An 18,992-nucleotide genomic window follows, 5' to 3' on the forward strand; every position below is an offset into this window, starting at 1 on the left:
TGTGCACGTCGTTTGGAACTATGAGATTAAGACTAAAAGTATCTGGAATTATAATACAAACGCCAACAGTTCTGTTATTAACTCAATGCTTTAACACTCAGGCTGAATTAACCTGAACTTTTTTTAATCAGAGCCTGATTTACCACCGACATCCTGATCATGATAAAACACTGTCTGTTACATGACAACATTTCTTTCCAGCTGAACAATTAATTTTCCAAGACACAAAAAACAAAACAAAACAATAAACCTGAGCGATGACTTTAACATGCATTCTTATTTCTCTTCATATCTTACAATGCCATCTTGTGGTAAAACCGGCCACAATTTTTCTGGAACAAAATACTGTAAAATTACAATGTAAAGTCATCCAGGCAAACAACCACACTCGCCTACGCTCAAGAAGGAAACCCGGCGACCACAGCGGCTCCGTGCCTGTTGAGGTACCGCCGGAAGGTTGGAGTCCGAGTCACTGCTGTGTTTTCTGGATCTTCTGAAGCAAATACTCCATTTGGAGATTCAGGTTAGGTTGTCCTTTCTTGGTTTTTTTGCTCAACATCTGAAAGGTCTCCATCTTTTTCTGTTGGTATTTTTGAATAGCTTCTTCTCTCTGCTGCTTGTTCTTCAGGTACTCCTGAGATTAAAACGACAACAACAAAGAGGGGGGCGCCGCTTGTGAGTAGCACTGCAATACAAAATTGACCAAAAAACAAACAAACAACTTGAAGAGCATCAAGCGTTAATGACTGATAGGTAAAAGAAAACAAGTCACCTCCTTCTTCTTTCTCCGCTTCTCTTTCATTTTCTCGTACTCCTCTTTTGTCTTCTGGTACGAGGTCTTCTTCTTCTCCATCTTTTTTTTCATGCGGTTGCTCATCGGAAGACTGGACGGGAACAACGTTCACACAGGATTGAGTTTGTGCTACCTGGTGACCACCGAAATATCATCATCTCATCCTCAAATCCCAGTGGATGTTTGTGCCAAATTTTGAAGGACTTCTTCAATTTGTTCCTGAGATATTACGTTCATGGGCGTGGGACAAATATCATGTACACTTGAGGGGAAAGTGGCACTTGACTTTTGACCGCTGAAATATTTTCAATTCATCCACAAATCCCAGTGGATCTTTGTGCCAAATTTGATGAAATTCCCCAAAGACACTCCTGAGATACGGTGTTGGCGAGAATGGGATGGATACCACATCGCGTTCCGGACGTTTTTAGTCTCATTTTGTGTTTTTTGTTTTTCACTGGTTCCTCTGACTGTACCTTGAATGTTTGAGATCTTTATAATGAGAACAATTAGCATGTCTTACGTTTCTGTTGCTCCTGTTGACTCAGGCTTCCCAGAGTCAGAATCTGTTGGTTCAGATGGACCGGTGGCTTCTGGAGCTTCAGTCCGTCGAGCAGGAACGGCATCATCCTCTACCTTCTCCCGCTCTTTCATTCTCGACTTACTCCTGTTCACTCTGTTCGACCAGGCCTCGTTTTTCAGTCTCTCTGCTTCGGCCATGTACAGATGTTTGAGGTGCTCTGGGTAGTCCTCCTTGTACAGTGCGGCGGAAACTGTGGTCTTCTTCTCCTTCCGCAACAGCTTGTTGTATTCATGCTGGACTTTCTGCTTCCTCTTAAGAGCAAACCCTTGACCTGGAAGAGCCAAGACAAGGAAAAACAGTCAAACTGATAGATTGAACAAGTGCAAGCGCTTCAAAATGCATCTATAATTGCCATTTCCACACTAATTTGTGAGCTTCAACAGGTAATAGAACCATTAAATTGCTTTTACACATAATTTTTTACAGAGATTTTGCTTTTTCCCCCCCCCTCCCTCTCTTTTTAATACCTTCCATCTAATGTGACCCAGGGACTCCAAACCATTACCAGATATCAATACGACAGTGGAACATAAGAAACACCTCTTTTTCCTCATCACATTTTATACTTCCTGAGAATATTTTTGTATAGATTTCAGCCAACCATAATTAAATAATTTCTTTTTTCAACAGCTTCCGTGTCATGTGACCTAAGCACCCCCACGTCAGTAAAAAGAATAAGTTCTTGACGGGTATTATACATTAAAACAAATCAATTTTATGCCCACAATTATTCGTCTGTCTCTCAAAAACTACAGTAACTTTTCAACAGGCTAACCTTTTGTTCCGTTTCACAACTTACCTTCTTTAACGCTTCCTTGGAAGATTTTGTGCTCTGGGATCCATTTCCTCTTCTTTTGAACACCCCCGGGAACATGTTTGGATTCCCCCCGGATACCCTCTTTCCCTTTAAAAGTTCTTTTCACTACTTTCTGATGTGTTGGTGCCATTTCACCTATTTTTTTCTTAGCCAGAAATGAAATTGTTTACGTATCTCATGTGGACTCGAACTGCGTGCTCTTCATTGCGGACGCGAGCAGATGACGTTACGAGCGAGTTTGAAGGCATAATAAATCGAGCGCGGAGCAGCGAGATATTTTAATCACCGAGTCAGCGCCACAGATCGTGTGGTCAGCTCTTTCGACAGAGAGAAAATATTCAACTTATAGAGAAAATCACTCACCATCAAAAATCACTTCAAGTACAGCATTTTAATACGGCATACATCTATCGATGAGTTTGTTTTCTATTGTTAATGCCTGGAGTTTATGCTTTGTGGACTTCTAGCATGTTTCGTCCCGGTCAGCTCCTAAAAGCTTTTTGAACATGAACTCCTCTTTTCACAGCCTCTCAGAAATCCAGCGGCGGATAGATGAAGTCAAACTCTTCCTATCTACAACTCTGAGGATCGCAAACGCTCACACGGTGGAGTTTTACACTCACGACGTGTGGAATCGCTTCATGGCCGTGTCAGCTGAGGAGGTCCTGATAGCGTTTAGCTCAAGAAGCGACCACCAGGGGGAGCCAGAGGGCAGAAGAAAAGGTCTGAAGCTGAGCTGAAGATAACTGCACCCATTCGAAGGAATTTTCAGTTGTATTCAATGGTTTAGATATGTTTATTAAATTATTATATTATTACTATATATATTAAATTATGACAGATAATTACGATAAAATGTTTAATGCTATTTTTTTTTCAGTGCCAGGTTATAGACTTTTCTCTCTCATTTTCATAGTTAAACTTTCTTTTAATTTAATATAATCTAAATGATATGGCACTAAAAAAAAAAAAATCTTAATTTTCAGCAACCTGGATTGTTTTTCACCCCATTCACGCCATCTTCTTCAAAATTTTCAACTTCGTCAAAACATTATACACAAGATAAAGAAGAGTTTGTTAGCACAATAAAGTATGAATGCCATCTTTGAAATCAGTCGTGAAGTATACAAAATTATCTGTCAGATAAGAGGGAAACACAAATATGAAAAAAACTATACTGCAGGAAGTCGTACACATACTGGTAATATCACATTCATGTATACAGCAGTTCTCAATCTATAGATTATTATCAACAGATTTAATTTGATTTTAACGTATTCTTTTAGAACGCAAGGCCATCATTGTATGCGCAAACTACTTATCTGGTTTAAAATGGTTCCAAGGAAAACACATTAACAGTGCAGAACGGGGACATTGTTTGTGTAGCTCTAATATAATTCCTCAGTCCTGACAGCACCACTAACAAAAATGCATTAACTTCATTTGTATTGCATTAATGGCATAAAATCCAGGCTGGATGCCACAAGGAACACGCATTAAAGTACTTTTGCTGACACGGGTGAACACTTCACCCAAATTCTTGCACTAAAATCTAAACAACCTAAACTCGTGTGTAAAGTTTAGATTTTCTTTACTCGGAAAGCTAAACACTTAAGAACAAAAAAAAAACAAGCTATTTACCTAAAACACAGTGTTGCCTAACTTTATTTGTCAATCTCTCTAAACAGTGCAATCCAGGACCACGTTTGGGTTTTGCAGTGATACAAACCGGCTGGTTGATCCCTGCGAACTTTTGCAGTCGGCCAAGGCCCACTCACTTCCCAGCCTAAGAGTGTGTATGAGCAGGGATGAGCTCCTGAAGGCCCTCAGACAAAACACCTCGGAGTCGTGCGCTTCTCCAGCGCAGATAGGTAGGGAAGAGCAGACGACCGAAACAAATAGTTTCGTCATGACGGCGGGGGAATACCTCCTGAAAATTCCGGCTCTGGAGTGATTCGGCTTCCGTAACCTTCCTTCGTGCGTACTTTTGTTTTGTCTAACCAAGGTGAATTTGAGCCTGATGAGTTTATGAACTCTAAGAAATCCCACGAGGTCCAGTCCATGTCTGAGGTGGTGGCTTGTCTGGCCAGACACCGTGGAGTCAAACAGGTAACTTTTATCAAGTTGTTTTGAACGTCTGTGTTAGAATGACTCAATGAATCTAGAAATGGAGTCTTTGTTGGCTGGTATTGGATTTAATTGAAACTTTTGATTCGTCTCTTTCGTGTAGGTGATAGACGTGGGCTCCGGGAAGGGCTACCTGAGCTCCTTCTTGTCTCTGCAGTACGGCCTCCGGGTCTACGGGATAGACTCATCCAGCACCAACACCCATGGAGCTCAGGAGAGGAACAGGAAGCTGAAGAAGTTCTCCAAGGCGTACCAGAAACACAAGAAAACCGTTAGGGCGCAGGGAGGGGCTGCAGAAACACACCAGGAGGAGTTCGCAGTAACACAGGCGGGAGTAGATGCACACGATGATGCATTATTTGGCACTGAGGAAAAGGAGGAGAGGGTGCCAGTGCCAAGGGATTCTTCTGGTACTGACCTTGAGGTGGAAAGGCATTCAAAGCTAAACACAGAGACGGAGGAGCTCTTCCTGAGTGCCCTGTCAGTGGATGTGATACAGACTTCCAGAGTTTCCCCCGTCACGCTGACTGATGAGGAGAGACAGAGGAGAAAGAAGGAGAACCTGGAGAGGAAAGCTCGCAATCGTACCAGCAGCGCCCACGCTGTGTTTTCACCCCTCACATCTTACGTTACCGCAGAAACCGAACTCCAGGAACTCATCAATGAGCTGGAGGTGAGCAATTAAAAGCTAATAATAGAAATACATTATAGCGTTTTACTTCTTTTACCTTTGACCTTCCCTCAAGGCATTCCAGAGGTATGAGTTTCAGACGAAGCGACATTGACCTTGACCTTGACCTTTGACCACCAGACTCTTCTTAGTTCATCCTCAAGTCCAAGGGGACGTTTACGTCAGATTTGAGGAGAGATCCTCAAGACGTTCCTGAGATATCACATTGACGTGAAGTGACCTGGACACGCCAAACTCTTTTCACTTCACCCTCGGGTCCCGGGGGATATTTGGTCCAATTTGTGGAAATTCCTTGAACGTGGGGCTGAGGTATTGCCTTCTTGGTAACGAGGCAGATATCAGGTAGACGTGAGGGGGCACTGACCTTCGACCAACTCGAGCCTTTTTACTTGAGTCCCAGTGGACTTTTGTGCCACATCTGAGGACATTCTCTGAAGGTACTCCTGAGAGTGCAAGACGGACAGCCGAGAAACAGTCCCTTTGGCCCACGGCTGACGCCGGCACAGAGGCATTAAAGCCAAAAGTGAATGTTGAGAATAGATTTGCTGTGTGTCAGGGTGGTGCAGATAGGAGAGCAGACGTATAGAAGCGATTCCCACAGCAACTCCTGAAATTACAGGTCTGTCGGAGCAGCTGGAGTTCACATTACTGGAGCGAGTGTGGGATGTTGTTGCTGTGCCAAAGCTGCAGCACATCATCATCAATAAAGTTTACCATCGATCTCCAAGCCTTACTTTGCTCCGCTTTCCCTGCGTGCCTTCTCTGAATTCCAGAATGCGGTCATGGTTGGTCTGCACACATGTGGCGACCTGGCTCCCAGCACCCTCAGGATGTTTGTGGCTAAACCGGAGCTGGCCGCAGTCTGCAGCGTGGGTTGCTGCTATCACCAGCTGTCTGAGGAGTTTGACCCCGCTCTACAGGGTAACCACACACACACACACACACACACACACTCTCACACACACATTTGATGACACACATAGATAGAGATCACAGCCAGGCACAGATTAACGTTTCACTGTTGTGTATCTGTGTATTGTAAAACCCTGACAGACGAGTGGACGCACAAACGCGAACATGTGGTTTCTGTTATACCGGCAGTCTTTCTCTCCCTGTCATTGGCACGCGTCCAGTCTTCTACGTCGGACACCTGCGGGGTCCACCTCATCACTCTCATCCAATCTGAAATGAAATACAATCTTGCCACGCGAAGCCGCATAAACACTTAAATTCATATGTTTTAGTAAACAAATCAAATGTTCTGCTGAGAGACTTGGCAAAGTTTCTTCTCTGGAGATCAAGTTCAGTTCAGAGAGCCGCTGTCAGAGCCATTAGAGGGGATTAATGGATTTAGGAGGACTGTTTAATGCTCTTTTTTTTTTTAACCTTTTTAATTTAAAGGAGAATCAGTTGATAGTGATTCTATAGCTTGTGTGTACTACGGCACTTTGCTGTAATTTAGACGTCCCACACCGCCACATTAAAGCAGATGTACGTCATCGGCTTCCACGGCCTCCACCTGACAATGCCAAAAATCAGGACTGAGTGATGTCATCCCCATCAGTTTATGAGGGATAAAATCCTCCACACGTGTCCTCCTGCTGTGACTGCAGCCTCTGCACAGCAATATTGTTACATCTCTTGTTAGCGGTGTGACCCGCGCGTCATCGTGGCCGATCGCATCTTTAGCCAAGAGCGGAAAGTGATATCTTGATTAAAAACACGCGGGTTGTACCAGCAGCCCTTTTCATGGGTGTCTTTTTCCATCTTTTTCTTTTCTTCTTTTTCTTGGATCTACTTTTTGCTCTTTTCTGCTATTTTTTTTCCCATAATTGCCAATTTGCCCCTCTACCATGTCAGCACTGGAGACCACCGCATGCATCCTCTGACACACGTGGAGTTATCAGCTGAATCTTTTTTACCTGACGGCGAGGAATCTTCACCGCCGCAAGGCAGTAGACCACTGCATCACCTGAGTGCCGGAATCTTCCGCCTGAGCGATATCCCTGCTTAATACACAAGTTTATTAAGAGGCGCGTGTCTCCCTGCCGTGAGTTTAGTGTCCGTGGATCAGTAAGACTGTTCCACGCTCTCAAACTTGCGTCATCTTGTTAGCAGCGTGACCCGTCAACCTTGTGTCATCAGCAACAAATCCCAGATCCAGCCGAGAACGGAAAGCGATCTCATGATGGAAAGGTTATACCAACAACTCTTTACGTGTGTCTTTCTCAGTTCTGCCTTTTTAAAGAATTTTTTTTTCTTTTTTCTTTTTCCCCGTTTTTGTCCCTTTTTGGCAATTTACATTGGGGGAGCACCATGGCTACTACGTACTTCCTTTGTCACTTTCCACTGCCTCTTTTCACCTGACAGACAGGGGTTCGACCGGGGTCTCACAGCTAATTTGCTATACACCCAACTGAGCCGTAGGCACCATGGGAAACAAATCTAGCGATCCCTGTGATGGTCGGCAGCATAAAGGTCCACTGCACCACCCGGGTGCCAGACTGTCAGATGACAAGAAACTGTACATCATACGCTTCTTCTGCCTCAAACTGACAGTGGGGGAAAAAAAAAAATCAGGACAGAACGATATCGCCCCTGCTTAATACATCAGTTTACGAGGAATAAAATCCTCCACGTGTGTAGTCTCTGTATCAGTGTCGAATCCTCTCGCTATCCACAGATTGCAGCCTCAGCCAGGAGCGGAACACGATATCATGATTGGAAGGTTGCACCAACAACCCTTTCCATGCATGTCTCTCCAGAGAAAGCTCGGTCTTTTAAAAGAAGTGGACAAAGGCATCAACTCACACACTCTCTCTCCCCCCCTGTTGGCCTAACAGTACAGTCTGGGATGTCGGCCAGCTCCTGCGGCGGCCCACCTCACCCTAAAAGGGAGCTTAACCACTAAAGAGCTGAAAAGCTTCATTATAAAAGGCAGTTATAAATGTATGTGATCTGCTCATTTAGGAAACACTTTAAATGCTTCATTCATTTCATTTCTAACGTCCTCTGTGGGATCCAGAAACAACGTCTCAGAGGTCAGTATATAAGAGCGCCAAAGGTCTGGAGCCAGCGTGTCTCATCACAAAAATATTTGTGAGTGTACATGACCGATCACACACACTGATATCAAAAATATTTGTCTTTCTGAATGGCACCGGGCACTTGAGATGTGAACTCTGGGGCCAGAATGAGCTGGCTTCTATAAACACTTGTGTGTGTACTGTAAATGTTCCCTTCAAACAGAGGAAAGGCTCGTCCACTCTATCTGTCTCTGGGACGCAAGCCTGTCAGAAGGGCCGCTAACCCGATTGCTTCCTTGTTAGCATGTCCAGAACAGTTTTCAAGAGTCTGACCAGCCACAAATGCACGTGTTATTATTTCCTCCTTTGAGCGTATCCCCCTGGATTCACTGGCCTCAGTCACTGACCCTCACAGAGATGACATGAAACGGATGGCAGGCTCCTCTTTGGGAGTGCGTGCGCGCACAAGCTAAGGTCTGCAACGCTGAAAGATGTGTTGCATGTAGTTTTTCCTCACTCAGCAATTAAGGAGTACAAAGAAAATCAGGATTCATTCAAGCTTACATGTTTAGATGATCTAAGATGGAATCTTTAATCCAGCAAGTGATCAAAAAGCTCTTGAGGATCTCAAGAACTTCACGAAGGAGAGAAACCAGACAGGGACTACATTTGCTCCCTGCACGCTAGATACTTCGAAGTGCTCCAGAGTTTTGCTTCCCAAAGGTTCAGAAACTGTTGCTGATTGGTCAAACAACAAACACAACGACTGCTTCAGGGATGTACTTTGCATATCTAGCATTAATATCAAAATAATCTTCCCCACCATTAGAAATAAGACGGGAGCTAACTCAGAAGACATAAACACCCGTCACGACAAGCTCAGGCGAAAACGAAGCAGTTGGCGCTAGCAGTGTATCATATGAAGACAACAACCTGGACACAGGAAGGGATGGTTGCAAAATCCCCAAAAATCATTGCTCCACAGAGCAGCCACACACCGAACATGAGCGGGGGTGTGCCATCCTGCCCATCACTGCTTGTTGCTTTAATTAGGGCCAGAGCACAAAAGGTACCAGGGAGCAAAGTTCACCGGCATTCACTCCGCAACCCTACTGACCATTTAACCCTTGCGTGTTCCCCTCAGGGAGTTCACAAGGTGTGTTTGGTTTCCCTCTGAGTCAACACCTCCGCCGCCACTCCTGCTTCTGCGGCAGGAACGCCAGAATGTCGGCATGCTTGGTGAGTTTGAACCACGTCGGGCATCTTTCTCACATCAGCTTAAGCTAGGGTCGGTAATTTGTCTCACAGGTCCTTTACACTTTGCTGTCTTTCTATCAAAATAAAAAAAAAAAAACAGGCTCTGGAGAGAGTTTCGCTGGGCCAAGGGGTAAGTAACTAACACATCCATCAAATCATTTCAAACCTCAAATATGGATGTTCAGAATCATTCAGCACCGTATTATCTTGACTGTAGATCTCCTTCGCCCCATTCCAGCAGTCAGCCTATTAATTCTGATATTGTTTTAAGTCTGCGATTGAGTGTATTTGTTTGAAATGTAGAGCCGAGGAGCCGCGGGCCAACGCTGATACGCTACACCAGCAGCCATTAATATGGAATGTTTATAAATATTAATGCAATCACGGAAAGATTGATTACATGTTGGAAAACTGAGATCTGAATCCCAAAACAGACTTGATTGCTCGCTCGTCTCGTTGCACGTCAGAAATATCTGTCTCCCTTCCGTACGCGTGCGCGAATGAAGTGTTTTAACGTGTGAAGAAGTGCGTGACGCTGATTGAAAAAAAAACAACAACCTATCGTTCTTGTTGGCAGATTCAGATGGAGTCACTGTTCTACAGGGCAGTCCTGCACGTTATACTGAGGGACCATTACAGCTCCTTTAAAAGGTAGAAGACGATCCTCTTACATCTTCAGCGAGGAACCTTTTCCATCGCTGAGCATGAAATCAACTATTTAGAGAAGTGTGCTCCATGAGGGTGAAGGCACCAACCCCCACATTTTTCATGAGCCGTCGTAATTACTGCTGGTTTTTGTGGTGGAAATGTTTTGCTTCAGAGCAAATACTTGTCGTAGACTTTGGTTTAGTTTGTCTAGTTGCCGTTAAGATGTTTACAAAGAAAAGATCAGGGGCTCAGCAGACGGTTTCCACCAAGAGAATCAGCGGATGATGCGATTATTTACCAGAAGAGTCAATGCAGCATCTCAAATATTGCTGTTTTAAGCAACAGTTGCCGTTCTCTTCTTATTAATATGATTTTATATTCAAGATAACTGGTATTTGGACATTTTTCACACTTTTCTCACATAAAGCAAACTGGATTTGAGTGTCTGAACTGCTTCCCTACATCTGCGTGTGTTATTTTCAGGGTTAAATCGCTGGTAGGGTCACTAAGGCTAGAGAGTTTGAAGATGAGTGACCAGTGGAAGAGCAACCGACTGGTCTCCATGCTGGAGTTTAAACATATGGCTGATAATCCTGACCCTGTTTAAAAAAAAAAACAACCCAAAGTATCTCATGACTGTATGCCAGCGAACTAAAAAGTTCAAAGTCAGTAAAAATAACCCAAGAGTTCGTAGTAGTACTTCTTAGAAATGAACTATTTCTTCTTTAAATATTTTAATACACTTTAAAAATGTACTGCAATAGATTTTTTTTTTTAAATTTTGAGTCCCAAGTCAAACTTAAAAATTAAAAAAAAAAAAAAAAGCAGCTTTGACAAGTAAAAGTTTTAATTCAAATAAAGTTTTAAATATCAAGAATTCCAAAAAGGACTTCCTTACTAACCGTCTGTCCATCCCAGTGAGTTGCCTTGAAATTTGGACTTTTCTCAGTTTTTTTTTTCCAAGTGATAAATTCATTGGGACGGTTAAAAAAAAAAAACAGAGAGAGAACAAACAGGAAGTGAAGTCGCTTGTTTCCTGAGCTGGTTCTGAGACGATCGCGTAGTAAACTAGTTATTTTTTCCGCGTGTGTCTTTTGTTGACAGTGACCAGCGAGTGGGGAACGTTTACTCCAAGGCTCAATCATTTGTGGATTACGTTCGTCGGGCTCTACGCAGGCTGGAACTGGACGACTCCAAGGTCAAATACACCAGAGGTCACGGGGAAGAAAACAACCCACCCACCCAAAGAAGCAGCATTACGAGACATTTCCATTGTCTTAGACATGAATGAAAAATTATCATAAAGATTCTGGAAGTGTTTACCACGAGGAAGTTACCAGGCTATGAGTTTGGTTACCCTTGACAACCACAGGACATAAAGATGACGTATATCTGTCTGCGTTTTGTTGCTCACAACTCAAAAAGCCATAATTTTCTTCCTCCCTCTGTTACATCAATTTGCCTCCTTTCATCCTCCCTTTCGTTCCTTTATTCACATTCTAAACGCCTTCTTCTCTTTTCTTTTTTTTTTCCCTCTTTTCTTTTTTTAACGGCCGACGCCCGTGACATCATCCTCTCCAGCTCAGTGACGCTGACATCCAACAGTACCACGACTCATACGGGCCACGACGGGACGAGATGCGTGCCTTTAACATGGTGAGTCCTCGCTGTGTTGGATGGGGTCCTCGCGCTGTTTTTTTTTCTTCCTTCCTGTCTTTTTACACACAACAGCCTCTTTAAAAAAAAGACCGGTCGAAAACATTTTCATTCCTGTAAAATGGGACACATAATGCCAATAAATTTGCAGACCATTAAATGAGATCATTACAGTCTGCAGGGAAGTAATACACAGATGATTATACAGGATGGGAAGGAAAGCAGCATTCGCAACTAATTGTAGCGTCAACCACCATCGCTAATTTGTCTTCATGACATTAAACAGTAAAATGCGTTTTTCTGGGGGGGGGGGGGGGGGGTATTGGAAGGGTAAAGGTCAATTAAAGGGCCAGTTTGCGAGAGAAGCGCACATTATCGATAGCGATTGAGACGTTTAGATACACGAGATGTAGTAGCCCAGACGCACATTCGCAACCAAAGTCATCCTGTCGCTGTTTTTACTGGTGGAAGAAATCTAAAAATCCTCAAGTCTGGGTTCCTAAGGACGGGAATTTATAGGATTTTTTTCTTTGGGTCATATTTCTTCGTCCTTGGCTGATTTCTGATCAGTAAAGAATTGGCCTACACAGGTTTTTATCTGTCAGTTTGTCTGAAAACAGGAGCGAGAACGACTGCTGCTTCAGTTTTATGAGACGGGTCAGACGAAGGCCGGAACAACAACGGCACGATGCTGATTTTAACAAAACCTGAACTCGTGTTTTGTTGCGTCTTCTCGCCAGATGGCAAGCAAAAACCTTTTAAAATGCTGGTTTTTTTTTTTCATGGAATTCTGACTTGATCAGCGACGCTAAACTTAAATTTTGTGGTTTTATGGTTCATGAATTGTCCAAGCCTGAATACAAACCTGACCTTTATCATTTTCACTTTTGTTTTGATGCTCTTGTCTTCTTATTATCCAAATACAAAAGTAAAGCTGTTTTCACAAGAATTCAAGTAAAAAGAAACGAAATCCTCTCGTGCACCAAACGTGAAATTTCTGGGCCTTGACTGGTAACAGATGTATCATTTAGCCAAGAACAATTTTGGTCTGTTTTTTTAAACGTGTACCTTGGATTTGCTGATATTTACTACCGTTTTTTTGTGCCGCCAAAACATTTGAAAGCGATACACATTTCAGTAAAAACCTTCATAATCACCTTTCACAAGTCGCAAACATCAGCTGCTAGCATCTCATCTCATGTGAAGACGGGAAGTCCATAACCATGCAAATATCGGCCGTTGTTGTACTGGCGAATCTCTCCTCTCGTGTGCTTTTTCGCCTCCTTTATCACTTAGACGGATTCAAGGCTGTAGAATTTTTGTGGATTATTGCTATGAATATGGGTAAAATGTGTGGAAGTAACAGTCCCCCCCCCCCCGTCTTCCAGTTGAAAGTGAGTCTGGCTCCCTGCATCGAAGGCCTGATTCTCTTAGATCGTCTTTGCTACCTGAAAGAACAGGTAAGAATCTTGAGTCGGGACTCTCGTGGAGGTATGGAAGCACTGCACAATAACAGCGATTTTGTCCAGCGTCCGTGTGACGCGCGGGCTCTGTTTCCCGTCTCACATCTTTACTTCCCTGATTAGAATATAAAATGTTCCTCCCAGATGACAAAAAGCGAAACCTGGAGAAACGAAATCTGAAAACCAGCTTTTAGATTTAAGGCTCGGCACACCTGCTGCCAAACATAACAAGCTTTCCTTTTTGTTTCCAGTCGTTGTGATGAGATTCGTAGGAGCCCAAAGCTTTTGAAGTTGCAGTGACGATTGTGTGTCACATGGACTTCCCTTATAAGGTCACGTAATCAAACAAAGAGAGAGAAAAAGAGAGAGAGAGGGAGAGCGAGAGATATCTTCCCTGAGGAGGAGTAAATGAGGTGATGGATGTGTGTGTGTTTGTGTGTGTGTGAGTGAATGTGATCCATGTGATGATAAGAAACACAACGATCCAGAAAACATCCTGCTAAGTGTGGTTGCCATGCAACAATGCACTTTTTATTTTTTATTTTTTTTACCAACAACTGTCCCTAAAGGTCAAAGGATGCATTCAAGAAAATATTGTTTGTCTTTATGGCGACAAATAATTTCAGGGGATTTTTTTTCGGCCTGGAGCGAAGCGTTCATAGCCGAGTCCTCCGCCTTTGGGTTGTAACTCATAAAAACATCAACAAACAGAATATAGTCTGACTTTGATGGCGATCGAGGACGAGAACTCGTCCAAGAAATCTACAAGAGAACAACAACAACAACAAAACTGAGCGGAGGGAGCTTCATCTGTACAGCGTTCATGGGAATTGTAGTTCCAACATGTCTGACGTTATCACCAGGTAGAAGTAAGAAAAAATGATCATAAAAGCAGCGATGATTCATATAAATACTGTGTTTTTGAATTATCGGAGGTCAGAATGTTCTGTTGTACAGTTTCTACACCCTGAAGATGCATTTAATATCATTAGAATCTACTAATTTAATATGAACTGCAGTCCAGCGCAAGAAGGTAGGGGTATTTTCTCATGTGAGAACCCAAAATAATCCAAATTTGTTGCAGAAATTCAAATGAGTCTTTTTTTAAAAAAAAAACAAAAAAACAAAACAACAACACTCATCACCCTGAAGTAAATGCCATTTTAATTCAAAGAAAATATGAATCAAGATGTTTACTTCACTATTTAGTTCTTTTTAAAGACCTGCCAAAACTGCATCCACAACATTTTAGGCTTAAAAGTCGAATTTAAACATTTTAACCCTTGTGTGTCGTCGATGTTACTCAGCTATCGCATTTTTGGGTTTTTTTTAAATAAAAAAAAAAACATAAAGATTGATGTAAAAATACACAAAAGATATTGAATAGATCCAAATTACATGCAGTATAGACGGCAGATTTGGTTGATATTTACCATTTGCATCTTTTCGATCATATTTTTAAGAATCATAAAGAACAAAGTCAGCTGTTATCAAGATACGGCTGGAAAAAAAAGTTATTTTTAACAAATATAAAGAAAAAGGTTTTTAATCACTACGGATGTTAACCCCTCTGAACTTTAACCCAGTCACTGCCACTCGTACGCACAATTGTGGTTTCCTAAAACGTCGTATTAACCTCAGGTGACATTTCCAAGAAATTTAGAAATGAAAAAGGTTAGCTAGCCCGCGTCCAAGAGGAAGGAAGATAAGCTTTCAAGGGTTAATCTAAAGTACGCTTCTAACGTAACGGCGGCTAACCATCACGGAAGACGAACTTGTTTTATGCACGAACACCTGGCACAATATTTGTACAGATGTTCCATCTCCGGGGAATCAGCAGAAGAACATCTTCCAGCAGCCGGTGCCAGAGGTCACAAATCAAAACTGGGAGGAGAAGCATGATTTTTTTTTTTCACATCCATGTGTTTTTTATTCACTGCACTGCACTGTGTGTGTGTGTGTGTGTGTGTGTGTGTGTGTGTGTGTGTTTCTGCAGGAGGAGAATTCATTGGCTGCTCTCGTCCAACTCTTTGATCCCCTGCTGTCACCAAGATGTTACGCTGTGGTTGGAGTGAAGAGTTGCGGGGACAAAATTAAAACTGAAGATAAACTGGTGGGGAAGTCCTGTGATTGAGAGGTTCTGATTAACCCTGACGGGTCGTGGATCGTCTTCTCTTCGTTTAATTTTATCCCTGGTTTATGGTCCTTTTTTTGTTTTTGACATTTACATTTAATATCATCTTGTCATGTTTTATACATTTGATGAAAAATAAACGGAGTATTTGCCGTCCTTCAATGCTCTGAACACCTGGAAGAACCGTCGGCCCTCTTTGATTGAATGACATCCGCCTCAGCCTTTACGTCTGGATGCGTCTTGAGAAAACACTTGTTTTTAAAGAGAGTCCAGGGACTCGGAGCCCCTGTAGGATTTAGAGAGACAGGACGCACACACACACACACACACACACACACACACACACACACACACACACACACCTCTGTCGAGCTGTGCAGATCTGGAAACCCAATTGGTTCCCAAAGCAGAGGAGGAAAGAAGAAAATGGACGCAGCAGGAGGCCCCCCGACCCCTCTTTAATCTTAACTCCTGTTTGGCTCCGTCTACATAAATCATGCTCCTCTTACAGGTTTAAAAGCAAAATGTTTTTATAGAAAGAGTTACAAAAAATATATATATATATATACAATGTGCTTGCATTTAAAAGGACCAAAAGTGATTGTTGTTACCATGTTTTAATTTGTAAATCCAGCTATTTGAAGCATGACAAGTGATTTTTTTTTTTTTTTTTAATTTTCCAACAGTTTGTTGCTGTTGCAACTGGTCTTGTATGAATAATGAGCGAAATTAAGAACAAACTGGACCTTCACATTTTGGAAAAGACCATTTGAATAACATGAAGCTAGCAGTGGAAGCTAATGGTTAAACGTTTGAACAAGAAAGCTGGGGGGGGGAGAGGGGGAGTTAAAAATGAGTACAGTAAGAGACATTTTTTGAAATGATTACCTAAGAGAGAGAAATTCGGACACTTTTTTAGCCTAAAATGGAACAGAAACAAAAATCACAGTAAAAGAATTGAACATAACCGACGTAACAGCCGCCATTAGCATTCTGGCTCTTGCCATTTCGATTTTTTTTTTTTTTTTTTTTTTGGTAAACTTTAAATATGCGAGTAATGTGGGCATTTATTTGGATCGACATGTGAGATGTGAAACACGTTTTAATTTGTGAAAAGGGTGAACAGTCCCATAGAAACCATTATGAGCTCACACAGGTGATTCAACAGTTTGCACACTATTTAAATATGTTTGTTTGTTTTTTTTTTCCAAAGACAGAAGTACTTTATTTTCATTTATTCACACACAATCAAGAAATCACAGTCCGCCCCCTAAAATGATGGGGTGATGATCGATGCTTGGACCCTTCTACATCAGGTGGTTTATGTCCGAGGGCAGCTCCTCAACGGTGGTGCTGTAGAAGGTCTCAATGTCCTTCAGGGCTCGTCTGCTCTCATTGGTCACCAGGGTGATGGCGGCTCCTCTTCGTCCGAACCGACCTCCTCGACCGATCCTGTGGAGGTAGCTCTCCTTCTTCGTTGGGAGGTCATAGTTTATGACCAAAGACACCTGCTGGACATCGATGCCTCTGGCCAGAATGTCCGTTGTGATCAGGACCCTGCTGGATCCTGAGCGGAACTCCCTCATAATCCCGTCCCTCTGGCTCTGGTCCATCTCTGCATGCAGTGCAGAGACGGTGAATCCTCGTGACTCCATCTGCTGAGTCAGCCACTCGACTTTCCTGCGAGTGTTGGTGAAGATGATTGCCTGAGTTATAGTGAGGGATGTATACAGGTCCAAGAGGGTGTCCAGCTTCCACTCTTCCTTTTCGACATCAACATAAAACTGGCGGATGCCCTCCAGGGTCAGCTCCTCCGTCTTCACCAGGATCCTGACAGGATCCCGCATGAACTTCTTGGTAACTGCCAGCACGTCAGACGGCATTGTGGCAGAAAAGAGGACCACCTGTGCTCTGCTTGGCAGGACTTGAAAGATGTCATAGATTTGCTCCTTGAAGCCCCGGCTGAGCATTTCGTCAGCCTCGTCCATGATGAACATGTTGATGCTCCTGGAACAAAGATGTCTCCGGTTGAGCATATCCAGGACTCGACCGGGGGTCCCCACAACGATCTGAGGGGCTTCGTTCCTCAGCCTCTGGGCCTCTCGATGGATGCTGGTGCCTCCAGTGCAGGCATAGCAGGTGACGCCCATGTAGTCACCCAGAGCCAGCACCACTTGCTGGATCTGCTGAGCCAGCTCCCTGGTGGGGGCCACAATCAGAGCCTGAGTGGCCCGGTGCCTCAGGTCGATCTTCTGCAGAATTGAAATTGCAAATACAGCAGTTTTGCCAGTGCCAGACTGGGACTGGGCGATCACGTCATAACCCTCGATACAGGGTACGATGGCTTTCTGCTGTATAAGAGACGGCTTTTCCAAACCGTAACCATAAATTCCTCGGAGCAGAGGCCCACGCAGGTTCATGTGATCGAAACTGTGCACTGTGTGGTTCCAGTTGCTCTCAAGGACCGGACCATTGTATCGCCTACGATGGTTGGTTGGCATTGTTGCAAAATAAGTTGAATGACCTTGATGCACTCGACCAGATGGAGCAAAGGTTCTTGATGTCATAATTCACCACGGAGGAGATTTACTGAATGTTGGAGCGTTCTCTTACATCGTCTCCTACCTTGATCTCATTCTGTGATGTCATCCTGCCATCTTAATTCAGGCATCACGTTTAGAATTATGAGGTGAAAGTCAGAATTCTGAATGTGTTCTCATTCTGTGATCACAAGCAAACTGTGAAGTTTAAAGTTAAAGAATGCTGTGATACTCTTTGATCTGATTTTAATGCCTGACTCTGATCGCTGACTTTGGTCCAGCAGTTCTCTCTTGGGTCTGACTTTAATCTGTGACACTTGGATGAATAGGACTGAAATCAGGTTTATTAAACACAATTATTTTTTTTTGTAGAACTCCATAGGTAGTATTACCAGATACCTTATTTGCGCCCGAATTTGAAGGCGCACGCTAGTTGCTCACTGTCCTAGTTTGGCTTTTTTTTTTAAGTAAAGTGTTTGCTGATCGTAAACCTAAAAATAAAGACTTGGGTTATACTAGATTATGTGTTTTTAAACCGTTTCAAAAGTTTCTGTAGTTTTTTTGCTGCTGTTAATCTCCGGTCTACGTTAGCTTCTAGCAACATGTGGCTAGCATTTCCACAACTCTGTCACCAAGAAGTCATGCAGCTGGAAAAATGGTGTCATAAATTACAAATCTCTACTGACAAATTCGTCATAAACAAATTTTTTGGGTGATGTATGACTTTAAGACACTTCAACTCTGGTTCTTTTATACAGTGCATGGCTAAAAGTTATGGTGGCTGAACCAAACTGACCCAAACATTAACTGTTCACATCTTTTTTCAATGAATTCCCTGTTATATCCATTTGTACATTTTATAAAACTGCAGAGACCAGCTTTCCTCCCATTACATCTTCCACTGCCTCTACTTGTCACTGTTACTGCGGCGGCGTGCACATCTGTAGGTCGTCTATAAGCCTGTCAGCGTTACTGTGGCGAAAACGGTGTCCCAGAAATGTATTTTTATCTGGGTAAAGACAGATGGCGAAGCTCTCTGCTATGTCTGGGCCGTGTTTGGGTCCACAACAGTGTTTCACGCTGACAGCTTGCAGTAGGAGCCATTGAGGACGGACATGTATGCAAGAAAAAGGAGCCAAGAACTTTGTTTTTTTGGTTTATAAATGTTATCTGGGTTTTTGCGGTGCAGTGAGTCATGTCCTGTGGATGGGTCCTGTCTCTGATGCTCTTTTGAGAATTATATTTATTCACACACTC

The 18,992-nt window shown here is 43.0% G+C and overlaps 2 protein-coding genes and 1 pseudogene across 4 annotated transcripts; 1 reads left to right on the forward strand and 2 right to left on the reverse strand.

The window, feature by feature from the left end:
* Positions 1 to 103: 103 nt before the first annotated feature.
* ccdc59 (coiled-coil domain containing 59) lies at positions 104 to 2,462 on the reverse strand. The gene is made up of 4 exons (XM_086202035.1): positions 2,176 to 2,462; positions 1,317 to 1,647; positions 773 to 884; positions 104 to 634 (listed from the first exon to the last, which is right to left on the reverse strand). The coding sequence occupies exons 1-4, from the start codon at positions 2,321 to 2,323 to the stop codon at positions 470 to 472; spliced, it is 756 nt and encodes a 251-aa protein (XP_086058161.1). The 5' UTR covers positions 2,324 to 2,462; the 3' UTR covers positions 104 to 469.
* Positions 2,450 to 15,441, forward strand: mettl25 (methyltransferase like 25). Of its 3 annotated transcripts, XM_086202033.1 has the most exons (13): positions 2,450 to 2,574; positions 2,720 to 2,916; positions 3,882 to 4,064; positions 4,199 to 4,302; positions 4,424 to 4,993; positions 5,785 to 5,932; positions 9,182 to 9,276; positions 9,395 to 9,424; positions 9,872 to 9,945; positions 11,047 to 11,140; positions 11,524 to 11,598; positions 12,987 to 13,058; positions 15,058 to 15,438. In XM_086202033.1, the coding sequence occupies exons 2-13, from the start codon at positions 2,835 to 2,837 to the stop codon at positions 15,193 to 15,195; spliced, it is 1,665 nt and encodes a 554-aa protein (XP_086058159.1). In that variant the 5' UTR covers positions 2,450 to 2,574; positions 2,720 to 2,834; the 3' UTR covers positions 15,196 to 15,438. The 3 variants fall into 3 exon arrangements, with proteins under 3 accessions (XP_086058159.1, XP_086058157.1, XP_086058158.1); XM_086202031.1 differs by lacking the exon at positions 2,450 to 2,574 and having other exon boundaries at positions 2,638 to 2,916; XM_086202032.1 differs by lacking the exons at positions 2,450 to 2,574; positions 12,987 to 13,058 and having other exon boundaries at positions 2,638 to 2,916; positions 15,058 to 15,441.
* Positions 15,442 to 15,526: 85 nt separating this feature from the next.
* LOC147262823 (eukaryotic initiation factor 4A-I pseudogene) lies at positions 15,527 to 17,788 on the reverse strand (annotated as a pseudogene).
* Positions 17,789 to 18,992: the final 1,204 nt, after the last annotated feature.

Source organism: Aulostomus chinensis, chromosome 4 (genome assembly GCF_037954235.1).
Source record: "Aulostomus chinensis isolate RoL2024-O1b breed Wild chromosome 4, RoL_Achi_v1.0, whole genome shotgun sequence".
Taxonomy (NCBI): Eukaryota; Metazoa; Chordata; class Actinopteri; order Syngnathiformes; family Aulostomidae; genus Aulostomus; species Aulostomus chinensis.

Bases quoted from the DNA above. Each gene is read 5' to 3' on its own strand.
- mettl25 (XM_086202031.1), top strand. From the start codon at position 2,700: ATGAACTCCTCTTTTCACAGCCTCTCAGAAATCCAGCGGCGGATAGAT. The intron at 4,303-4,423 runs GTAACTTTTATC...TCTTTCGTGTAG, and splicing joins GACACCGTGGAGTCAAACAG to GTGATAGACGTGGGCTCCGG. The intron at 11,141-11,523 runs GTCAAATACACC...CATCCTCTCCAG, and splicing joins TGGAACTGGACGACTCCAAG to CTCAGTGACGCTGACATCCA.
- ccdc59 (XM_086202035.1), bottom strand. From the start codon at position 2,323: ATGGCACCAACACATCAGAAAGTAGTGAAAAGAACTTTTAAAGGGAAA. The intron at 1,648-2,175 runs GTAAGTTGTGAA...TGGCTCTTCCAG, and splicing joins CCAAGGAAGCGTTAAAGAAG to GTCAAGGGTTTGCTCTTAAG. The intron at 635-772 runs GTGACTTGTTTT...TTTTAATCTCAG, and splicing joins AGCGGAGAAAGAAGAAGGAG to GAGTACCTGAAGAACAAGCA.